Source organism: Colius striatus, chromosome 7 (assembly GCF_028858725.1).
Source record: "Colius striatus isolate bColStr4 chromosome 7, bColStr4.1.hap1, whole genome shotgun sequence".
Classification (NCBI taxonomy): Eukaryota; Metazoa; Chordata; class Aves; order Coliiformes; family Coliidae; genus Colius; species Colius striatus.
In genome coordinates, this window is record NC_084765.1 from 31085676 (window position 1) to 31110538 (window position 24863).

Here is a 24863-nt window from a genome sequence, read left to right on the forward strand (position 1 = left end):
AGATAAAGGAAAAGAACAAACTTTAGCCTTTCAATAATATTCAGCTTTAAGGAAAAGCATAAAACTTTTGAAGTTGTGGTAGCCTCAACCAGAAGGGTGAGATTAGAGCAAAAAGAATGTAAATGCTTCAGTCCAGGCTGTTTTGGGAAAGACATGGCAGAGCCTGTTCTTTGTTCATTTGCATTGGCTCCATTACTTTTGTTTTCAAAAGGTACAAAAGTTTTGTGTACACTATGGTAAAAAACAAAGTGTTTTGCCATAAAAAAAGACATATGCTTCCTTATCACATGCTTACCAATACAGGGAAAGACTCTATATTCTAAACATGTCATTAGTCAACAGCTTGTAAATCAGGTTATTTTAAGTAGTAACATTAGTCATTAATTATTTTAAACTTAACAAGTGAATACTGGAACAGGAAATATGATACATAAACAGGAACAAAGTATTTAACACAGTATTTAGTAAACACACCAGTCAAAGTCTAGCCAGTCTGGTAGTAACCAACATGGACAGTTCTAAACACAAGTGTTGGTTGTACACGGTATGTATTCCCAGTGATGTTTGTGTAATTTGCTACTGAGCAAGGGAAAACATGACTTTTTTTTCCCCTCCTAGCCTTTAGCAGTAACATCTTTAAACCTGGGCTCCTTCCTCTCCAAACTGTAACTTTTGGTTGTACTTTATTCTCGTGATGGAAACCAAATGCTTCCAGTTCACATTTACGTGCCAGGAATATTCACATACATCCTCCTTATTCAACTTCTAATAATAGTAAATGGACACTAAACCGAATCAGTTGCAAAATATGACCTGTGTTTGGTCCATTTTTGCATCTTAGTCAGTACATGAACTTTAGGAGGAAAGAAGAATTTTTCAGAGAACCCTGAAGTGGCTGCACTGGAATCTGAGAAGGAAAAACCCAACTACTCATAGCTAAAGACCAATTTACTTCCCTTTCTGCAGTCAAGCTCTAGGGTGAGTTTTATGCTCACATTTAGCTGGTAAAAAAACCTCAACACATTACAGTTCATGAGACATTTGACCTCCTATTTGCAGGGAGAAACTGGAGTACCAAACACATTACCAGAACCACAGGCACCGGAGAAGGGAGAAGGAGTAGAAACGACAGACAAAATATTGAGAGAAAATGTGTAAAGTGGTATTATGTTATTGAAACGTTACAATTAGAAATAAACAGAACATAAACAAAAAAAGTTTTAACCAGGTTTAACTTTTCTTTTTCTTCTTCATTTTTTAAATTCAAATTGACTCAAAGCAAAAACTTACATTGCAAATGAAGAACAAAATACATGACATTGGTAACGCAGCATTGCGTGGAAGCCAGACATGTGGGCACGTTGCAAGTTATTCTTGTCACAACATCACTGGGAGCTCTTGATAGATTTAACCGAGGAAGTTAGGATCCAATTGTTTTTTTTTTTCACCTAGCCCAGGTCCACCCTGGTAAACGCTATGTGTTCTCTTTTGCCTCTGGGTATTTATCTGATGAGTTTGTCCAGATGTGTTGTTCTACAGTTGCCAAGTAGAGCCAGAAAATGGCATTTTCCACGCTACCTCGAGGAAGCCAGAGTTATTCCAAGCATGAATGAGAATGACTTTAAAAAAAAAAAAACAAAAAAACAAAACAAAAAACACTCAAAGAGTTTTTGAAACTAACAAGTATTGTCTATAATGTAAATAGTTTAGAAATATGGTAATTAAATAATCTAAAAAACACTCTTACTCTGCTGTACATTTATAAACATAAATATTTACAAAAACGTTCTGCTTTGTTTTAAAGGATGAGGTTTGCAGTTTGTTTATGATCAAAGTCTTTTACTCCTATTGATTCTTTGGTGTATTTGCCAATTTTTAAGGTTTAAAAGTGTTCAACTGTGAATTTTAAGGTAATGGAACTAGGCTACGTAGTCTGTATTATGCACTTCTCCTTCCACATTCGAGTCTGAATGAAAAACAAAGTTCAGTTTGTTCTTCAAAGTATTCGTGCACAATATTTAAAATAACAAAAGAAGACCAGGTTCCCCATTATTGAAATGTGGATGGGATTATCAGTGAATAATCATACTTCACCTGCACTCGAGCACATGTATAACTTCAGAGAAGGAACGGGACCATCGAGTAGGTTCTGAGATACACGTGTGCTGTGGTGCTTTGCAGAATGAAGGTCAGAGAAACCAGCTACAAGAGATGGCTTAGCACTGTGAGAAAGGATGAGGGCTTCCCTCCACATTGGGGAGGGGGGAGAGGACAGGATGAAAATTAATTTAAAAGAAAGGCTTTTTACTGGCCTGAAATGTATGTGTGTTCCCTTTAGATGTCAGTTACTTAAACAAAACAACCAAAAAACAAACCTCAAACAATAAATAATGGAATTACACATTTCTTCATTAAATAGCATTCTTGTTACCAACAATGTCTCCCATGATTTTCTTCAGTCACAGCAACAGACAGAACAAATAATTTGCCTCAATATAGATTGCAACTAAAATATACTCTAGGTAACCTTAGAAAATATTACTGTAAAAATTCAGTGGGGAGGAAGAACATCGGGTTTAGACCAACTTACAAATGTAATGAACAACACCAAGTATGTTTCTAAAAAAACTGAAAGCAATTTCAAGGTTCTGATCTCATGTCACAAAACTGAGGATTCATGCTTAAAACCTGCCAGTCGATTCTTAACATCCGCCCTGTCTGAGGACTGGAGAGCTTAAAGATCATAATGGCTCATCTTTCTTGCTTGAACAGGAGCTCACACACAAGCTGACACACATGTGCCAGCCACGCTCCCAGGTTGTCCCTGCTACAATGCCACCACCATTGCATACAACCTGGAGGAACCACTATAAAGCTGTGCTGCCTAGAGGTGACCACCACACGCACTGCGTGGTGTTAAGGTTGGACATACTTGCTCACTCATGCTGCTGAGACACGAACTACTTTTGGTCACTGCTCAAAGCAGGCTGGACTTGAACTAATACAAACTGGAGATAAAAAGGTTCAGCATCCCATTACCAAGCCTCTGAGCCATGAATCTCCAAAATCACTTATTGTTTGGAAACCTGATGCAATGCCAGGCACAATAGGGAGAGATAATCCTCCTTTCTTAAACAGTTCCGGTGATCCATTAGCAGTGATGAGGTTTGTACTCAAGGAACTGCAGTCCAGTGTTATATGAAGTGAACTTGCACAGTTGAATAACATGAGTATACCTGCTTCACCGTGCCTTTTGTATTTTTAATACTAAACATTTTGTGATGAGTATTAAAAGCCACCACTGTTCCTTTCACCTCCCCACTTCCATTGGTATAATTGGTACAAAAGCACTCCTGATATTAGAGAAGCTCTTTCAGAGCCACTCAGATGGCAAAACAAAAGTAGAGGACACTGGCCAGAACCTTACAGTGACTCCAAAATCCCTTGAAAAACAAGAGTGAAACAAGCCCACATTTTGGCCCTCTCTTTTTTTGACAGCAAGAATTTCTTTTTTTATGATCAGAATGATCTTTTCAATACCTGGTGTGAAAAACACATCCGGTAGCCAAATTTCAGTACTCCTTTCAATTGCTGCTTTCCGATTAATTGCAAAATGTAAACTTGCAATACGAGCAGAGCTTTTGTTAGTGCACATATAGAAATGCATCTTAAGCATTTCTGTGCACTCAGCACTCTCTAACCTGAAACAAACTGGAATTGAGAGCAATCGAAAAAACAATCATTGCATTTCAAACAGAAAGGTTTGGCCAATTTCTTTTAAGTGGATAGGATTTGGCTGCGAACCCATGGAGGAAATTTTGACTGAAATGAAGAAGTAGGTTATACATTCATGAAATCGAGGGAGTCATAAGGAACAGCAACTGCCACATCACTTTTGTGATGTCACGACACCACTACAGCGAGGCAGCAGTTGCTGTTCTCACAAATAATGCACTGAGACCAAGTGAGGAACAGTTGCGAGGGAGGGAATCACACATAAAGGGAAAATACATCAGCAAGATTATTGCACAGGAGGCACTGTATGAGAAAACAGAATACATTGGCTTAAAAAAAAAAAACAACCTCAATTTTTTTACCCTTAAGTTAATGTAAAAAATAGAGAGGCTATGCCTCTTTGTAGTGTACTGTTGCACTGTTAAAAATAGACTTATAAACAGCCACCCATTTAACAGGGAATGTCAGGAAAGAAGAGGGCCTGAATCTTATGGGCATCTCGACTACAGTAATTAAGAAAAGAATAATAATAAAAGGAGTCAATGTGTAGACTCTCAAATTAAATAGGGCAACTGCATTGTTTCATTTCCAAATTATATTTGCACAATACCCTAGGACATGTTGATTATCAACTCTTCCCTCTATCCTGCAAAAAACATACACCCTGGCAGAGACGAGAGTCCCAACAGACAACAGGGCTCTGAAGGTCTTTCTATCAGTATCCTTTTGCAGGAATAGTGCCTTGATTTCCAAACTTTATTTTCTTGAGTAATTGTTCAGCATGCCAATTCAAACCAACCACTTCCCTTGAGAGGCTACCTTCCATCTCCACTGCAAGTCTGCACACCTAATGTGAAAACAAACAAAAAACCAACAGCATTTTTTTAAAATGCGATATTGTATAGAAAGCTTGGACCTTGTAAACCTGGACCAAGAAACCCAAAATTAAGACCTTCGAGCGTGTGTTATAAAAAACCCAAGGAAGTGTATACCTGCCTTCTGACTTCACAGAAAAATCAGAATTTGCATAGGATATACTTTGTGCAAGGCAACAAGCCTCTTCAGTATCTGGAATATAACTAATCTTGCTCAGAGTTCTTCTCTTCATGGATATCAGATATCATCAAATTTGTGTTTTAAGTAGTCTTTCATGACCTTGGCAATGGGTAGTTCATCAAGTAGTTTTAGGTTTTGAAGGCCTATACACTGACGGATTTTAATTCGGCATAGATCTTGCAAGTTTCTGGGCTGTCCTGAAAAGACAAAAGGAACACATAAAACAATCACACTTTAAATATACCTTTAAGAGATCACCTATGCTGTAAAAATCACAGATGTCTGCTGTTTTCCTAAGAGGCAGAAGGAAGGGGAAAATTATAAGAGTTAAAGGGTGGAAGTTAATAACTTTCTAATGAACAACAATTGAATGAAGTCAAGGGATGAATCCTAAAGATATTTTCACATGCACATAATTCTACTGATGCCAGTGTAAAGTGACACTATCCACGTGAAGACTCACACAACACTGTTCCACAATGCTGAAGTGTAACTCCTCCACTTAAGTTTTTGTGCCTTTTTTCCTATCCTTGTAACACTTGGGAGAAAAACCCCTCACTCTCACTTCTTTTCAAACATCAAGACAGAAACTTCTATGTTGAGCTGTAACAGGCCTAGGCAGTTTCCTCAGAGAGTGAGGCTTAACAAAAGTTACTCAAGGATAGCCTGGTGGAGTTAAAGATTGTTTTTTCCTTTCTAATAAAAGGACAAAGCTTTTAGACTGGATGCAGCAGAACCTTGCCAAACAGAATGAGATAAAACTATGAGTTTTGTCCACAGAGGGAAAGCTTTACTGACGTCACATCAACTTCAGAATTTCTGGCAAGGACTTTCCAAAAGAATTCATGTTCTTACAACTATTCAAAGTTGAACACCTTGCAAAACAGTCCTCCATCCAACATAAAATAAGGACGGGTAATCTAGCCTTGTATCTGAATGTACCCAGCAGTGGATCCCAAGAAAGAAAGAAAAAGAGCAGAATTAACAGACACTGAGAAATACTGTCCAAATATACTCTTCTAGTTTTCAACACCAGTGGCCTTTGGGCCTTCCTAAACCAGACTGCACACAGATCTATGTCTTTAATAGCTGTGAATGGCCTGCCTTTTGTAGATCAGTCTAATGTTTTTTTGAACTCATTCATACTTTCAGTATCCAAAACATCCTGTGGCAACAAATTTCACAATGTAATTAGGCATTGACTAGAAAACTACAAAGTACTTTTATTTATCTTAGATCTGCTTCCTGATTGTTTCCTTGTATGCCTGCCATTCTCTGAGTTACAAAAAAAACCCCTAAACAATTGTCCTCATATCAGTCACGACTTCACATACCTTTATACTTGTCTCCATCCTCCACTCATGCTTGGTACCACTTTTCAGAGCTGAAGACTATTTTTATAACCTCTCACCACGGGAACCACTCCAAACTTCTGACCAAACTAGCTGCCTGCCTTTGTGTTTTTTCTTCACTCTGCTATATCTTTTTGTAAGCGATTGGAATAACACACTGAAGCTGTACTAATCAATATTTTGATCACTGACAAAACTGAGTCATGGCCTGAAAAAGCAAAAACAGAAAGGCTTACACAGTTGTGGCACCTGATGGCTAGCTGAGTCAAAATACCTGGCACCATGAACAACATAGGTGCTTATGGGTAGATCAAGATAATCTGTTGTCAACAAAGAAATTCATTGCAGTCTTTTATTACGTGTATAATGATTAATGGTAAGACAGTGCTTGCTTTTGCACAGAAAGGCATGGCAGTTTTATTAAGCTGACTGCTAGAATCAATAATTTCTTTAAAAAGCAGTACAAAAGCCACTTTAAAACAACTTAGATGGACGTTTCCAATTAGCTTTCCTGAGCTGCCACCAATTAAGCAGGACATTTTTGAAAGAGGAAATGCCTTCTGTATGGAGCTCAACGTGCATGGACTTTACAGTGGATGGCAGGATGCTGTCAGCTCACCAGCCACAAACCAGGTCAGAGGAGACAGGAGGGTTTTTCTTGCCCGAGCCAGCCTCAGAGCTGGCTCCACAGCCCACTGCCTTCTTCCATCCTCCTCTTAGTTCATCAACAAACCTTCTATCAGCTAAACAGACATTGACGCTATGAGTTTATCAGACTTTCCTGGCAGCACAGAGTAAAGAGGTTATAAAACCATTTTCTACTTTGGGCATTTTGTACATGGTTTCAGTTACCCTTCATAGGTAGCAAGTCCCTCCTTTTTTCCCCCCTTGTGTGAGTTTTTCTATAGAAATGGGCTGACAGACAGGTATACACTGGGATTTACCTTAAGCACTAAAATTACCTGAGGTAAGCCAGCAGAAGTAATGAACGAAAATAGTCTCAGTCTGTTTTTAAAGAAATTAGATTTGAAATTAAAGAACTTGAAAATTTGAATTCCCTTCACCTAAGTTTAAAATACTTTCATTATACTTATCGTTACGGTATCTGAATGGCAATTCATTGCTAATTATATCCTTCAGCCATGATTTAAAACACAGATCATTAGTTACTTCGTCCATTGATGGATTTTTCTTAGCAATTCTTTTTCCCCCCACCTGGAGGAATGAATTGGTACAAGTAAGACAACAGCTCAACGTTCAAGCTTCAGGGAAAGGAAAGTTACTTTTGGTAAGGAACCAAGCAGAGGAATCTTTTTATGGTGACAAATAGTTATAATGCATTAAATGTGAATGCAAAGAGTATAGAAGACTATAGATTTTGTGTTACTTTCTATATTACACAGTAAGAGAGCTACAAGACACTGATTTCTGGTTTCAGAAATGAATGTCTTTTAATTAGCAACCTAGGGGTTTTTGGAGAACAAACCAGAACAGACAACTTAAAATAACCAGAAGAAATTGGTCATCAGTTAAATTCCAAAAGACCCGATTATCAAATGTATGACATTTTCCCCTGATAAGCCTAAAAATATTTCCTGGGAATGTGTTAACAATGGGCATTTCCAGTGTTAAGCACCAGTTGCTACATCTAGTGGCTGTTGGTGTCTTAGGTCACGCCTTGCAAATTCCAGGGTTATTAATGCATTTGTGATTTATTAGAAACGGTGTCTAGAACACTTACTCATTCTTGGTTGCATCTGAATGAAAAAGAAAAAAAATCAAGGATTACAGACCAATGTCAGTGAACCTTGGTTCGGCAAATGAAAAATGTTATTAGTAATTTGGCAAAGTAAGACAAGTTAAATGATGAATAAAGTTCTCTTTAAAAACGATTAGGAAGTAGCAACTTTGGTTATACCCCGCAGCACAAGTTTGGGAAGTTATTTAAGCAAATAAGCTAGAAAGGGAGAGAATTAAAAAAGAAAGAAACAAAAAACCCCCCACAAACATAGAAGAGGTAAAGATTGACCTAATTACCACTATCATGTAGAAACTGCGACATAAAACTAGTGATCACCTTAAAAAATAACCCCACCACATCTCTGATCGGGTCTCAAAGGGACACCTTGATGATGCCAGTGCTGTTGTTCTGAAGCAGTGGATTATTGTTAGGCTGTTACATGACTTGAGTAACCATCAGGGCAGCAAACACCTGCCACTGTTGTAGAGCTGAAAGCTTGCTAACTAATATGTTCAGTGCAACAAGTTAGATACTTCAGTCAATTGCTTTTGAAAGCTTTAGAGTGATAATCAAAGAAAGAAGTAGTAATTACAGGAAAATTATATAAAGTTAAATCTTTTGCCTTGCATAGCTTGTGTTGTGTGCTGTAATGGAAAGCAGAAATCCCCACCAACACACTCCTTGTGTATAGTTTCCCAAAATGGATAGAAAAGCTTCTTCCTAACTGAAGAGATGTAAAACACTGGGTTATAAAATCAAGAGGAACTGCTTTTCGATTGTTTTCTCTCTAGAGGCAGCAGACTCGAGTATGTATAAAATTCAAATGTTTTCCTAACTCAGTCCAACTGCTTACAAGGTAAGTTCCAAAGCTCCTTCCCTTAAATAATTAATAATTTAAAAACATAAATAATGAAAAAAAACACCACTTTAAATTAGTATTAGTAGACTGGCCTTCTCTAGTACAGCAAGGGGAAAAGAAGATGCATATTTCAACAGCAAGTAATTATTACAATTAATTCCGAATTTCCATTCAAAACTCCATTCTTTTCTTTTTTGCAGTTTCAAGATTTTTCTGCTCTTCTATCTGGGAGTTTGCTGCTCTACCTCAGGGAGAGACAAAATTTACATTTAGGATTTACTACCTACACAAAGAACCGTGCCTCATCATCACAACTGCTCTGCAGCTTATGCATTTAGACCTGTGTCTGTCTGTTTTTCCCACACAGGCTGTGTTCCCCAGGAAATAAATCACTTAACTAAGAGGTCTATATTTAAGGATCATGAAGGTATAATATTAGACATAGTACCTCTGTCAACACTGATTTTGAGGGATTCTCACCCAGCTTTTAGCATAAGTGTTATAAAGGTGGAAAAGTGGAATCTTTCCTCCACTGAAGGACACAAGAGCACCTGTGCAAAGGAAAGTCATGAACGGACTTGCTGTGTTAGGAGAAAACTTAGGAGTAAGTGCAATTACACACTTTCAGGCTGTGAGAAGATCCTCTCTGTTGTATTGTTCTACCTACAAAAAAAAGTACTTCTAAAAGCAAACAATTAGTGTCACGGGTTTGAAGTGGACAGGCAATTTCTAAAGAAGTTCAAAAGTGATAAACAACATCAGTGATGTACTTCAGAGGCTGCTCAGTTTTCTCTGCAATATTAACACATTTCTCTAGAAGAAGCTTATAGTGGTATTTCTCAAACTAAGCCTCTACCTCCCGTGGGAACTGTGAAAGGCTAAAAACAGTAGCAAGAAACCATTTGGTAGTTTCATTTTAGCTACAAAGGGAACTTAAAAATATAAGTTTTGTGAACTATTTTTTTAAAGGCTGACGTATGGCTGGCAGCAGCTCTGTTCCTCTAGACTATCACAGTAAGTATTTATATCCACAGCTAACTATTAAATCCATCCCTCATTTCACAACTGCGAAAGGAACTCTGCTACTGCCAGCAATTAAATTTAGTTGCAATTTTGTTGGCTTTTTTTGAGTGGGAATGAAAAAAAGATAATTGAACTTATCAACTGGAAACTCACACCCAGCAGCCGAGAAACACAGTGATGAGGATGCACAAACAAACAGGAGATACTGAAAGGATGCAATCACCTAGTAAATGGCAGCTGCTGAGCTGAACAGGAATTCAGCTCTTCCTTGCAATAGGAGGAGGTCTAACAGTTTAGGAAATGCATCCATTTGTACTTTGTAAAAAAAACCCACAACAGCAGAATAACTAAGGAGAATATTTGGTTTTCCAGTAATCAAAATGCCAGAAGATGCCATTATTAAGAACCTATAAATCTGAATTATATAAGACACACAAGGCTGAATTTAGAAAGAGAATTACAGAGTATTCATTGAGAAAGTGAACAAATTCCTTGAACCAGTATCAAGCCCAACAAGACAAAGAGAGCTTTGAATTCTTTTTGCCTGGATATCATACAACTTATTTTTAAAGTTCTACTCTAATTTTGTGTTCAGTATGCCTCTGTTAGAATATTGGAGCTTGAAGTATGTTTTCATTACTCTTTGAAAAATAACGCTCCACAATGAGCTTTAGATGTCTATCAAATTTCAACATATCTGCCACAGAAAACATGTCCTGAGGAAGAGTGTATTTTGGACTGAAAATTTCTACATGGAAAAGCAGAATGCTAGTAAAGCACAGAGTTAAGCACAACAGGTGTATTTAGCAATGAAATTAAGATTTGAGTATGCTTGGACATTTTTTTTTTAATATTTCATAACATTTTCTGTGGAACTGCCACAGAAATTCACAGAATAACAGACTGTTAAGGGTTGGAAGGGACCTCGAAAGATCATCCAGTCCAATCCCCCTGCCAGAGCAGGACAAGTTCAACTGAAAATGTCAACATCATAATGTTTATCTCATTTTAGGAGACAGTAAAGTTCTCTGAACAAAAAGATAAGCTTAAGATGCTCTGTCACACTGTTTTTACATTATAACAGAGTACAGCATAGGTGTGTAAAAGGGTGTAGGGGATGGCTGTACCTGACATACCACATGTAAAAATACATTTTTGAATTGTTTTTTTACATAGACCTCTTCAAAAAACTTTTCCAAAGTAAACATCTGTATGGAGCTATACAAAAATCCTTCAGCTGCTCATTATAAATGGTCAACTGCACTCTGAGTTACTAGTTGCACCTTTCAATATCACACTAGGTAATTCTGATAGTTAAACAATTACTTGAAAGAGACCTTCCCTTTTTCTAAAAAGAAAGAAATTGTGCTACATCTTTATAAAGGTATCAAAAACTATGCTGGTCTTTAACAATGTGCAGAAGAGAATCGTGAGTCAGACAGTATTTGTTTATCACTGACAAATTATCCTAGTTCCCTGCATAATTCTGAATGACAAAGCAGACCACATTCATTAGGGAGATTTCTAGCAGCACCCAAGGAAGCGGTCAAAGCTTGCATTTCCAGTAAAGTTCTTCTATGTTATAACAAACACAAAGATACTGTTTCTTTGCAATTATCCATCTAATAAAATACATAGAGGTCTGCTTACTTCCCTATGACACTTCTATATTCACAGAAGTTTCAACTATGCAGAGATCCTTTTAAAACTGCTCTTCCAGTAAAAAAAAAAATCCTAGTGGGAAGTTATCTTTATTTAGCAAAGGGATAGAGACAAAGAATGCATAAGGATTGCCTTAACAGGACTTTTGTCTAGTTTTCTGCACATTTACGATGCTATATAAATCTAAACTCTTTAGCCAAAGATTTTTTCCTTTGAAAAATTAATAAGTGAAATGTAGATGAAATATTTGTAGTTTAATTCATTGGCTGACCTTTAGATCTTGTTCCAGATCTGAAATGAGTTCTTTGATACCTGTTAACATACATGCCATATTACACTGCTGTGGCCGTATCCATTTCCTCAGCTCTCTGTCTCGACACAGACAAGCAACTTGCGCAGCCAGCCATAGACTCTCTTGTCTGTTTCGTTATCTGAACAGTGATTACATTAAATGAGAGCTTTGGGGAGGGGGATGGGTTCAAGCTTTTTTTATGCCCCTTTGTGAGGCCATAACTCAATTTATAGTAAATATTTAAATATTTCCTAATGCTTGCATTTTTCCTACCTCCAGCATTCTATTTAAGAATTCTAAAACTTATAAACCCCACTCAACTTCACTTCAACGTAAATCGTTCCACCTAGGGCTGTAATTGCATGCGTTGATTCTGCAGACACACACATTGCAAGAGTCTATATTTACCTCTGTCTTCAGATATATTACATACACACATTTCTCAGTTTTTCATTAGTTATTTCATTATTCCAAGCTTAACCCATTGACAATGCTGAAGAGATGGGTTCAGACCTCACAAAACTGAAGCATCATACTGAAATGCTCCAAAACAACTCTTCATCACATAACCTCGGGTACTATGGTGTTGCCAATAATTGGGTTTTTTGAGTGAAAGCATAAGACAGATAAGGAAAAGGTAAGTGATTCATAAAATCCCTGAGCAATTTTTGTCTTCGATATTGTTGTTTCTCAGGAAGACTTTACTTGGGTTTTTGTATTACCAAAAGAAAGAGTGGGTGAAAAAAGAGAAAAAAGAAGGCATGAGTGATCATCCAAAAACCAAGTCAAGAGCAGATTCATGAAGAAAATCTTTGCTGTTCCTAACTTCCAGCTTTATGCTTAATATCTGAGACACAACTACATAACATCTTCCTTCCTCTTGGAATTATTCTAGGAGCAAAGGAATCTCTACCTGTAACTAGGAAAAACATCAGGCTTCCAGGGTCAAAACCCAAAATCCACTCACTTCCTACAAACTTTCAGGGCCAATACTGATTTTAAAGCTTAGTTTCTTCCCCACAACTGGGGACCTGGGCTAAAGGCTGCAATTATTACCGATTATAATACCTAGCAAATCGAAACGAAATTCATACACAATGTTTTCTGAGTTACTAAAACTGTACAAATATGTTTTCTGAGTATAAAAAAAATCCACCTTAAAAAATTCACAAGTATTAATCTTTAAGCTTAAAAAATTTAATCTCTGCAGAAGTCTAAATTAACTCCTGTTTTACTATCAAATCTACTCTTCAAAACTTCAGATGGACATATAAAACTTAGAGCTATGCATTTCCGTATTAATCACTTAGTGTAATGTTCAAACAAACAAGCTAGACATTCTTGTTAAGCCCTACAACCAAGGCACTGTTACCAATCACAAGAGATAATTGCAGGAAGACTTCCACTGGAAGAATTCTCTAAAAATTTGGTAAACTTCCCTTCTAGTAAATACATATTGCAATAGACTCAGAAACAAGAATCTTCCCCAAAGTGCAACAGCGTGAGATCTCAACAATTCCCTGTACACAGTCTGATCTAATTGGGAACTTTGCTACTGAAATTCCAGCTCGCTCTTTATCCAATTCATCTCTCCTACACCATCTTATTAAAGTGATTATTCATGAAAACTGTGGAAGGCAGTGTTTGGATATTTATAATTAGAGCAGCAGAGTCTGTTTATAGCTGTTTGTAAACAAATATTCATAATAATTTTACTCTGAAGCACAAAGCTGAAGTGTTTTTGTCAGCACGAGTCCTCCCTGCTTTCCCATTCTCCGTGCATCAGCACAAAACTGGGATAGTTTCAACACTGGTACATTGGCCACAAATTTAAGCTAGTTTTTTTTTTTTTTTTTAGCAGAATTTACTTCTCACTTCACATTAAAGGGTTTAACGTGTGGAACTTGCAAACCAAAAGTAAGTTACAGTACTGGTTTCCAAATGCTTGTGTCAGCTACTGACAACAGATGTCACTGATTCACCTCTAGCCCACAATAAACTTCACTTTCTTTGCAGTACTTCAGGTGCCTAATTCTTATTAAAAAACTACCATATACAAAAAAGTAAAGGAACTGTAGGGGAAAAAAGGATCCATGAGATACCCCATCCTCTGTAACACAAAGATCATCCTAGTAGGATGATTATTTATGAGGCTATCTTAATATATTTGAATTGGCAAACTCCTACTAATTACCAATCAGCAACTTCTAATGCTTTAGGCAATATTGTAATTGCAAACCACTGTTACAGCATTCCATGTTGAATTAGAGGGGAAAAGTTTTAGAAGACACAGTATACCAAAACCTGATAATCAAAAGTGACCAGAACTTTAGGGGCCTAATACTCTTTTTAAATCTCCAAAGTCACGATGAGTTAAAATCTCTTTCATATTTCAAAGACTTCAACAAAATCAAATCAAACCTACTCAGCAGACGAAACTCCTTCAGGTTGTATGCATGAACTATGCCATTTTGTTGTAGGCCACGTAGGGAAAGGGAGAAAGAACATGGGGTAATACTGAAGCAGTAAAAGCTCTTTTCTGCCCTAGTCCTAGTGCCAGATGAAAAAAACAGCAACTGCCAAGTATTTGCATGACAATTAACATTAAAAAAAACCTGACAAAAGACAGTAAGAAACCCAAATAACCCAAAACATCTCCTGTGCTGAGGCCATTAATGAGATATTACAGTCTTCTTAAAAAAAGAATGCTTCCTGTAGATATTCAAACATAACTAATTTATACAAAATATACTTAATATTAGCACCTTTGCCAAGGAAAAGATTCCCAGTATCACAATCCCCTCACCTTCCCAGAAACTTTCTAGTGCACTTAAATAGCATCAAGGGGCAGAGAGGAAGCATTTTTTTTTTCTGGGGTTAAATTCAAAGGAGCCTTTCAGAGGACACTGTGTCCTGTGATTAACTTCTCTTACATACATACTTGTCACTTCTTGTAAGAAATCCAGACAGGGTCGGCTACTTCCAGAAATACTTATTGAAACAGCCAGTGGGGTCTGTCCTTCATAGTTCCTTGTGTTAGTGTCTGCTCCGTAATTATACAACATTTGTGCACAAAGCACATCATCTCTAAGAGCAGACAAGTGTAAGGGTGTCTGTCCGTCTTCCAAGCGACCCAAGTTTGTATCCGCCCCTCTCTGAAGGAACATTCGGCAGTAAGAGTGATTGCTTTTGATCACAGCGTATCGTAACAGGAAACCATTTTGAATGTCGATGTTGGCATTGTGATCCAGAAGGATTTTCACACAGCTTGACCTCTCTCGGATAATGGCCAGCTGAAGCGGTGTAGTACCTTTATCACTGAGCGGATCAACCTCAGCCTTGAACTCCAACAGGAGCCTGACAAATGAGTCTCTGCCATAGTGGGCTGCTACATGGAGGGGAGTCCAACCATCGTTGCTTTTTGCATTAATAATGTCACTTCTGTATTCAGATTCCAACATCAAGCGCGCAATCCTCGCTCGGCCATGCATGGCTGCGTAATGCAGAGCAGTGAAGCCTCCAATTAAGTCCTTAACTGTGGGATCCGCTGAAGTTAAAATAAAATTAACAATTAATTAGAAGGCATTACAGTAATCCAGTGCTGTTGCTGCTGCTGCTGCAAAAAAATCATCAAACAGCTGAATGGAATGTTAGTCTTTTCAGGCATAGCATGACAGGATTTTTTTGGTACTTCAAACTCGTTCCTGCTTTAACAAACATGCTATTTTTAAGGAAAAAAAAGTCACATTATAGTTAAGAAAGAACTACACAACAACAACAAAAGACTTTCTTTCATATACATATGTTTCCATTTGAACAAATGGTTTTCCACATCTTCCTAGCACTCTTAGGCTAATTATTCAAATCTCTCTGTCCGTCCAGTTTTCCTCCAGCTCTACAATATTACATTTCTTTCTCAATGCTCATTTCTCTTTTATTTCCCCTTGTGTTGCTTCTTGGTCTTAAAAAGAAGCATGTGTAGAAACATCTGCTGTCCCAAATTGCGGATGTTTTGTGGTCTGGCAGCATTGTATTGTTTTTAGGGTGTAATACTGTATTAGGTAAAATGTTTCTCTGTGGTCTGCAGGATTTCCAAAGCATGTAGGATATAGGTTGGTTTAGATTATCTTGATAGAATCTGTTTTTATAGATGAATCTGTTCTGAATTTATAGTTTTACAAAAATTTAAGATTTTACAAGAATGTAAGCATCCACTTATGGAAGGAGTCAGGAAAAATGGTAGTGCAGAATACAAGTGATTACACAGATTGCTCCCCTCAATTCAGAAGAAAAGCTCAGTCTGATTTATCAATTTAAAAATTAATATAATCAAATTGATTTACTTAATTTCCTCAGTACACACAAACTTGTTAAATGATTATTCTCATGTATCAAATTAATTACTGAAAGAAAGGTGCCTGCCTCATTACCATTTCTCAGCTAGAGAATGAGCCAGGCTACACGATTTTCTCTTTCCATCATCCATAGATGGTGCCTGCCAGACACTAGAAAGGTACAAACTACAGTTTGGAAGTTTGAGACACTTTCCGAACCGAAGTCTCACAGCTGGTAAAGAGAGATACAATTTCCACAAGATCTTAGCCTTACATTGACATGTTTTCAATACTTCTGGGTATCTATCAAAACAAATGCTGGGGTCTGGCCCTCACTGTTGCTGAGACATTGTCTGTTCACCTTCCATAACCTCAACAGCCTTGTCCTTGCATCTCTGCACATTGAATTCTTTCCAACTGACTCATACATATTGTGCTTGGAAGGAAAGTAGCGGTGCTCTTGCAACCACACAGCTTTAAAACAATTTTGACTGAGGGCTATGAACATCTAATGCTCACACATACACTGCTCAAGAGAAGCGTATGCTCTGCTCAGGTAGAGAGGGCAGTGTTTTGTGCTCTGTTGCCATCACACTCAAACAGGAGAGGACAAGAGTGTGGGAGACACTAAGTTGCATCTCAAAATTCAGACCTGTTGTAAGTGAAGTTCACAACACAGTATAAATTGCAAGCTAGTTCAGTCTGAAAATATCTGAACATACAAAGGTGCTAACATAAAACAATAGGAATAAGCTTCTCAGTATGGACCTAGTATGAACCATTTCCTGATAACACAAAGATATACCAAAATAAAACGAAGAGTACAGAATACAGCAGCAAGTGTGATCCAGCAAGTTTAAGAATTTTTAAAAGTGTGAAGACCGAGCAAAGGAAAACAAACAAAATCTCTCTACCTAGAAATTAATGCAGTTTAGCTACACAGAGAAATAAAATCCAAAAACTACCTCTAGTGTATAAAATAGTGACCTAGAAATAGAGAGAAAGAGTAAGGAAAGTTTAGTCCCTTAGTAGTAGTTTCAGAAGTTTCAGTGCTCTGTAAAGTTACACTAACCTGAGTTAAAAGTAATTGACAATGCATCCAGAGGTTAAAAGGAAAATGAAGTCAGTGACTGAATAGGCAGTTCCTATCCTGCACTATGATAATGTACAAAATACAGCAAAAAAAACCTGGTACGATCCACAAAGTCACTAAAGACAAAGATACTATTTCACACTGACGTTTGCTGCTCCCAGGGTCTCTTTCTTCACGCTTCTCAGACTATTCCAGACTATCTCCTGATTAGTGATACACAAAGTGAGCAGCATAAGCATGAGAATTACAATGCAGAGGATTGATACATTCCAAGAGGCAGAATTAGAGAAAAAACAAGGACGTACTGGAAAGAAGACATCAGCAGCCAGGGCCATTTTCCATTGTTAAAGCAAAACATGTTGTACCTCCCTTCCATGCTGCACAGGGCAAGTCAATTATTTCTACTCCCAAATTGAGGCACAGGATCCACTCACCTGTTTAGTCTGTGCTATTTCTAAATTCAGTCACGCTCCAACTTTTATATGTGCATGTATATACAAGTTCTTGTAATCCAAACCCAACGGTTCTCTTGCAACATAAGGATGCCCTTTACTTATGGTTTCAAGCAACTTTCCATGCCTTCCCTTCAGGGAGAGGGATATTTCCCATTCTGTGATTTCATTGCCTTTGAGCACTAAAGAGAATCAAAATACTACCATGCCATTTAAAAAAAAAGTTTCAGCAAGAGCAGGGGGGAAAAAAGGCCTCTCAATTGAGCAGTCAAGCAACACAACCAAAAGTAAACCCGGTAGCAAAATCTCATGATAAAAATACTGTAATTCCTGTTAAGATGATGGGCATCTATTGAGCTAATGGTACAGGCCTCCTCCTTGATTAGAGAAACAATTTTGACTAGACCAAATCGGCTGCTGCTGTTCAATGTTCTGCTGCCATCTGCTGGAAAACTTTTGAACTTCACACGGGCTTTTAGCAGAAGTTGTACCTGCAGTTGCACGGCTACTCCCATCCGTTCCGTCCCCGCGTTAGTCAGAGCAACGCTCCAAAGAGGATGCTGCCTTCAGAACGAGAGTTGTGGCAGGGTTTTTTGCTTGTTTCTTTTCTAAAAGGTTTCAGTATAACACTCCCTCTCTCCAACACAAGCAAGGTAGAAATGAATTGAGAATACCTTTCAAATTTTGCACTGGGGTTAAAAAAAGTACCTGGTCCAAGTGTATTTGACTAGGAAGAGATGAAGCCAGCCTTTGCCAGCATTTCTTTATCTTGCCTCTATCCTGATCATCAAACAATTATTTCTTTTCAAGCGTCTCACTAATTTGGGGAGAGCAGAATCTAGAAACATGAACAGCTGCATTGGGTCACTTCTAATGTTCTTAAATATAAAGCATAATACAATGGCATAAACCTTGAATTGCTTATTAAGGGTATCAAATTATTGCAATCAAGCTCACTTGAGATTGAAAATTTGTAACACAATGATATGCAGATTCTTTTCTTTCACGTTGAAGTTGGACACCTAAGCTAGTAATTTAAACTCTAGCATCAATGAAACTCTTTTGCAATACTGTTATCTAGAGAATAAACAGATTCCTAAACAAGAGTCCAGTATTTAAGAGTTTCAATTTACAGCTCGATGAGACAGTTTCCCTTCTTCTGTGACACCTTCATTAGGTCACTCTATTGCAGTCTGAGAAGCCAAGAAAACAACGCTTCTGGCTTCATAAAAGTACTTCTATTACTTCAAGTTTACTTCCCCCAAATAGGGCTTAATTCTGACCACCAAGCTACATACAGCTTCTGTTTGGAATTTCCTAGGACAACATTGATACAAAGACCTCCAGGAAAGCATTACTGTTCATACACAGAAATACTTTATGAGCTGCTTTAGAGGGATGAGCATTTAGCATTCTGTAGCTTCTCTTGGATTCTGTGTGACCTTACTAAAATTTAAATACAGCCAAGACTGAAAACAAATACATCTATTTGGCTACTTATTTCTGTTACTTTTCAATTTCTAGAAGCTTTAGTGAGTCATTTATTTAATACGAGTAACCTTTATATAGCTTTAATATCGGTAACCAGAAACTGTCCTACTCACTTAGAATTGAGAAGATATCACCAAGGGATAGCTAACTACACACTTTCAAGGTTTTAGTTCATTGTAACATTAACAGTGGTGGTTGGAGATTAATAAAACATTCTTCTTGTACAGTGTTGGATTGTTTGTCGCAATGTGTCACTTGGAAAATTATTTTTAAAAGTGCACTACAGGGGAAAAAAGGCTTGTTGTGCACAAATCCAAGATTGCCAAAAACTACACTCCCTATTTCTGTGTTGTTTTCCTGTTTAGTTTTGTGTCTCCTGATTGTTTCTGTGAATGGAATGAGCTGGCCTCATACACTCTTCACTTTATCTGAATGAGACAAGCATACTAAGAAAGTAAAATTCACTGGTTTTTTTAATGAAAATCAAGCTGCTTTGTGGTTCTGATCAACTTTGCATTTCATCATTTGCTAAAGCATATTTTTTATCTGACCTATTGCCTCTGTATCTAGTTGGTATTTCTGCTGGCTTCATCCTTTAGTCTGGACTGGTTTTTAATGCATTTTCCCCATCTATCTGTGTCTCCTTGCTCAGCAGATAATAAAAAGCTTCCTCCTGTTCCACCACCTCCACTCAAATCAGCCAATCTGCATGCAAAACGCTGTTCTCCAGCTCTTTTCTTTGCTGGTGAAGCAATGATGGAAGAGAAGAAAAAAAGCGAAAGCAGGAGGCACCTAGGTCATGACTCTCATAAGAAGCCACTTTTTATTTCCAGGTCAGTGACCAGATTCCTTCACAGTCTTTATTAGCCAAACTCCATCTCCATTCCACTACCATGCAAAACTATGTCAGTAGTCTTCCAGAATCTCACATAGGAGGCTCTGCCCTCAGTAAGAGCCCAGCATGCTTTTCTCATTCCTGTACTACAAAACTATTTCCAGCTCTGCTAAGCTCCATCATCCCTCTACTATCCCACAACTATCAGTGGTGGCCACTTCCTTCTCACTAATATCTCAGTTCCTTTTTCCTTCAGAACTCCATCTACTCCTTCTCACCATCTTCTTTGTTACTAAGATATCTCATCAGTCCAACACTCTGTTTACCAGTTTCACGTCAGAAATTTTTTTCCTTCACTCCAATATCATTTTGGTCCACAGGGATTAAGTGCCAACATCCAAATGATTCACTTCTTGAGAGGCAGAAAGGTGGAGAGTGCATGGCATGAAGAAAGGTAGACACAAACCTCTCCCTAATGAGGCAGACATGATTAACTCTGCTTTTTAGTCAGCTCATTCATTGCCTCATAACTCATTTGTGACATTATTATGTTTTAAATACTCATTATCTTTTATGCTTCTGTTTTGAGGGAAAACAAGGCAAGACACAAAACAGTGCCAATTTTCTGAAGTGAGGCTCAGCTGTAGATGACTAACCCTCACACTATTTGTTACTCAACTTTCTAGTCCTGTTGATTAAATGCTATACTGCTTCCAGAATAAAGGAGTTTCATTAAAGGCAGTTTTCACTAGGCATCAAATTCAGCTGGTACTTCAAAAAATAAAACCAAACCACTGCTATCTATGATCAAAACCTATACATAATTAGTTGTGGTTTTCTTTTATTCAGATCAAGTTTACAAAGCTAAAAGCAAAATATTTTGAGACTTACAGCCTAAAAAATTTGAATTATTGAACTGAACGCTTGAGATTAAATTCTCCTTTTTAAATGTAATATATGTGGATAAAGTTACTTATTACTGCAATTTAGTACTTTTTCCCCACCTTCTAGTATGAACACAAGGGTTTGCCAACATTATATGGTTAGAATCTGTAGAAGGTGTATCAGTGAGATCCACCTGTTCAGGCTGTATTTCACTGTGGCTCTTAAGAGACGTACCACCAATTATGTTAATACCACAGCCTAGTAATGCCATTCCATTTTAAGGGTGATCCATACATCTGATTAATACTGCAACACACGTAAGGGACCCATTTGGCCTCTGATACATCAAAAACATTATTTCACTTTCCTTGGGACTGAAGGTATCTTAGCTCAGAATTCATTTGATAAGAACAGTGCTAGAATAGGGGATGCTGTTTAAGAGCACTAATCAGAATCTTCTGATTTATATCTTTCCTCCACAGTATCACATTAAAAGATTATTTTCTCAAACTTTAGGTGGCCTTGAAACAAGATACAGTAAAAAGAAATTCTGACTGTACCATCTGAGGAGTAATCATCACCACCCAAGTGAGGATAGCACTTAAAACAACCAAACTCATTCAGTTCTTGAAATAAAGTATCATTATGGACAGATGCAGGAGAGGTGTAAACACAAGTGGATAGCTGATGTTAAACCCCTTGCACAAAGAATACTGTTCTCATAACGTTTATCAGACTCTGTTAATGCCCACACAGAAACTTTTTAATGCAACTTGTTAACTTGCTTGAGAACTATGAAATGAACTTCCCTAGGATTTAAATTCAAGGACCTGCCTTCCTCTAACAATGCTGCCTAACAGAGGAGAAAAGCCTATAGTGAGAGCTGTGAGTGCATTTAATTTCATAATGAGCCTTTCTGCCCTATTTTCATAAAGCTTATTCATTTTTTAAACAATTCCTAGGCAATTCTGGGGGAAAAAAATAGAAAAGGAAAAGAAGGTATTAAGATATAAAGCTAATCTGTCACCTCATTCACAGAGTATGCATCAGAAAGAAATGGAGATCCAGCACTACTCCAAAAAAGTTATACCAAATCAGAAGTATTCTGATAACTAACTGGTTGCTGGAAAGGCCTGCAATGGAAATTGGGATAGAAAACTGTGAGATAGTTATCAAGACTTTTCTCTCCAGGCAACTCACCTCCATGTTCAAGAAAAACACGGACGCATCTCTCTTTCCCTCTTGCTGCAGAGAAATGAAGCAAAGTCCAGCCATTGGCGTCTCGACCATTTGGAGAATATCCTTGCTCCAGCATCTTGCGCACGGTGTGAACATCGCCAGCAGCAACTGCAGCCTGAATCTGCAACTCTTCCTGTAGTTCAGGGTTTCTCCGACAGTGATGGTGTAACATCCTAGCTGAATCTGGCTTTTACAGAAGTGTCATGAGGTCACACTATTCACCTTGAATAAAGCATGAATAAATTAGGATTGGGACCAGGAAAGAGAGGTCTAGAAAAAAACAACAGTACTAATGAAAAGCAATGTGAAGATTGACTCCGTGTGCAAAGTCACTTTATACATAGAATAAAAAACCCAGTCTCACTGTTGCTAGTAAAACCATAGTACATGGTTCATATCACTGAACTGCAAAAGAGAAGGACACTTACACATAATAAATAGTAGGCATTTCTTTCTGAAATGACAGCATCAAACAACAGCTCACAATTAAAACACCTGAGTAATAACTGAAATGAAAAATCTTCAGAACCCAACACTCATTTAAAAAATACAACATGATTAAAATCACCGATTCCAGAGATACTGGTTAAATAGATGATCTAAACTGTTGCTGTAGCAATGCAGTGCTGTTCCATCCAACCAAACTATGTTTATTATTTCTCCTACAAATGTATCACCTCTAAGTGTCAGTGAAAATGTTTCCACTTTACTAATACAATCTTTTCCTGTGACCTATTGCACATGAATATTAGTAACACTAATGTTCAAGTTGAACACTTCCATTTTCTTTTTCTCTCTTTTTTTAAACATTAGAATCTTAGATGTGGCTTGTGGACTTCTTTACTAATACATAAAGACCACAAAGAATCTCTACATTCTAAGAATCAAACATGAAAGTGACAATACATGAGACCTGGAAACACATAAATGCAGTTAATATAGTCCCGTCAAATCCATGAGAACATATACCAGAAGATTTCAATGTATTATTACCTTGATACAGTATATGAGAGAGCTGGGTCAAAAGGATAAAGTAGTAAGAGCCTAACTACAAGCAGACATAAGTACTATACTCCACACTCTGTTTGAAAGGTACTTATCTGCTACCCAGCTGGAAACAAGGAAAAAAATACAGGTATTTAGGGATTCTTCCACAGTACAGAGTCTATTAAGTGTTTACATTTTCACATACATTGTGCATCACATCCCACAAAAAGGAATTCCTAGAATGGAAAGGAATGTCAGCAGAAAGAGAATTAAAGTGGGTTATGAGAAAGGAAAAGCTGAGCAATAGGAGTCTCAAAATATTGAAAAGCTGTTGCAATGGATATTAACACAGAGCTATAAGATTAAAAATAGAGAAATAAAAATGGATTTTAACTCCTGTAAAGTTAATTATGATTAAAGTACAAAGAAAAGCCCTACCATTCTGTGATCCTCTGAAAAACTCTAAAGATGAGAAGAAATTTTAAGCCAAACAGCAAGTTTATTAGGATGTTAACCCACATCATCACCTAAATCTTATTTTATGTAAATATCTGAAGGTTTTTCAGGTCCTCATGATTCACAGGTCATTCAAAAGACAGTGCAATCAACTCCCCATATCCCACTTGTTTTCCTGCGATTCGGATATCCGTACAGATAAGAGCAAAGTGAAAACCCCAATCACTGCTATCTTTCCAGATAGAGGCACAGCTATCTGTTCACTCTCCTGTAACCTAGTTGCACCCAGTGCAAAGAAATTATTAGCTGTTTCTTGGAGATATAAGCTATAATCAGTAGGTAGCTACAATGACCCTTATTACATTGCAAATACAGACCTTACATAGAGCAATTGCTTGTCTTTGACATATAAATGCTTCAACCTACCATGTACGGCAACAATCACTATTTTAGCATAGGGTTAGGAAAGAAGGCTTTTAGCTCAACAGGTTATACATAGCTTAGGCTTTTTTTTTTCTGCTTGTTTTATACTATGAACTCCATGATCTGACACTGGAAGAAAAGGAGGTTTACAAAGCAGTAACTGCTAACTCGACAGTTCAGCTTTTGCAGCATATTCCAAAAATCAAACTTAGTTAGTCTGATGACAATGGAAGTATTTCTATTGACTCTAATAAGCTTTTGCTAAGCTCTTTTTAAACCCCAATTAGCACTTTAGAACATGTTCACCTACAAGACAGTGAACTTGGCTTCAGTCTGGATCACACCACTAACAGCATTGTTAATGGAATTCCAACTACAGGAACAAGATCTTTATTTGGACTTACAGGTGAAAAGTGATCGTAGAATCTAATTGATAATGAGTCAGAGGGAGAACCTTAAAAAAAGAAGACCAGTGTGCCCCTTCAGCTCTACTTACTGAACATACACAGAAACAAGATACAAAAACTTTTCTCTCAAAATGAGAATCAAATGAGATCAAAAGTTACTATAACTAAACTTTCTATTGCCTTTTTTACATTCCCTTCTTGTAAATGACTAGTAATTGCAGGATCTCATGTCATCTTGAAAACAATAGTCAAATTAGTTGCCCAAAATGCTACAGAAAGGGATAGGATGCCCAAACAGACGAAGGAAAATGGGATTTCTCATTTAAGGGGCCGGCAGTATTCCCCCTGCAACTATCTGCAAAGACAGTTGGTTAAGAAAAAGCAAAGCTCTTTATATCACACTTCTCAGCTGGTGGGTATATTTGTAATGCAGCATTATAAAAAGTTGGCACTGGCCCCATATGTTACATGTGACTAGCAGAGCTTATTCAAATTAGCTAGTACTAAAGTACATAAGTACTAAAACATACAAAGCAGAAGA

The 24863-nt window shown here is 37.4% G+C and overlaps 1 protein-coding gene across 4 annotated transcripts in view; it reads right to left on the reverse strand.

Moving 5' to 3' along the window:
• Window positions 1–1229: 1229 nt before the first annotated feature.
• ASB7 (ankyrin repeat and SOCS box containing 7) overlaps window positions 1230–24863 on the reverse strand; it is a 29881-nt gene continuing 6247 nt past the window's right edge. For 3 of the 4 annotated variants that reach the window (XM_062000338.1, XM_062000340.1, XM_062000339.1), the window contains 3 exons: window positions 22011–22271; window positions 14662–15267; window positions 2404–4988 (listed from right to left, as the gene is read on the reverse strand). In XM_062000338.1, coding sequence (XP_061856322.1) covers window positions 4849–4988; window positions 14662–15267; window positions 22011–22221 — 957 coding nt within the window. In that variant the 5' untranslated portion in view covers window positions 22222–22271 and the 3' untranslated portion in view covers window positions 2404–4848. Of the gene's footprint in view, window positions 1620–2403; window positions 4989–14661; window positions 15268–22010; window positions 22272–24863 lie in introns of those variants that run through there. The other variant, XR_009819099.1, reaches the window with a different exon arrangement.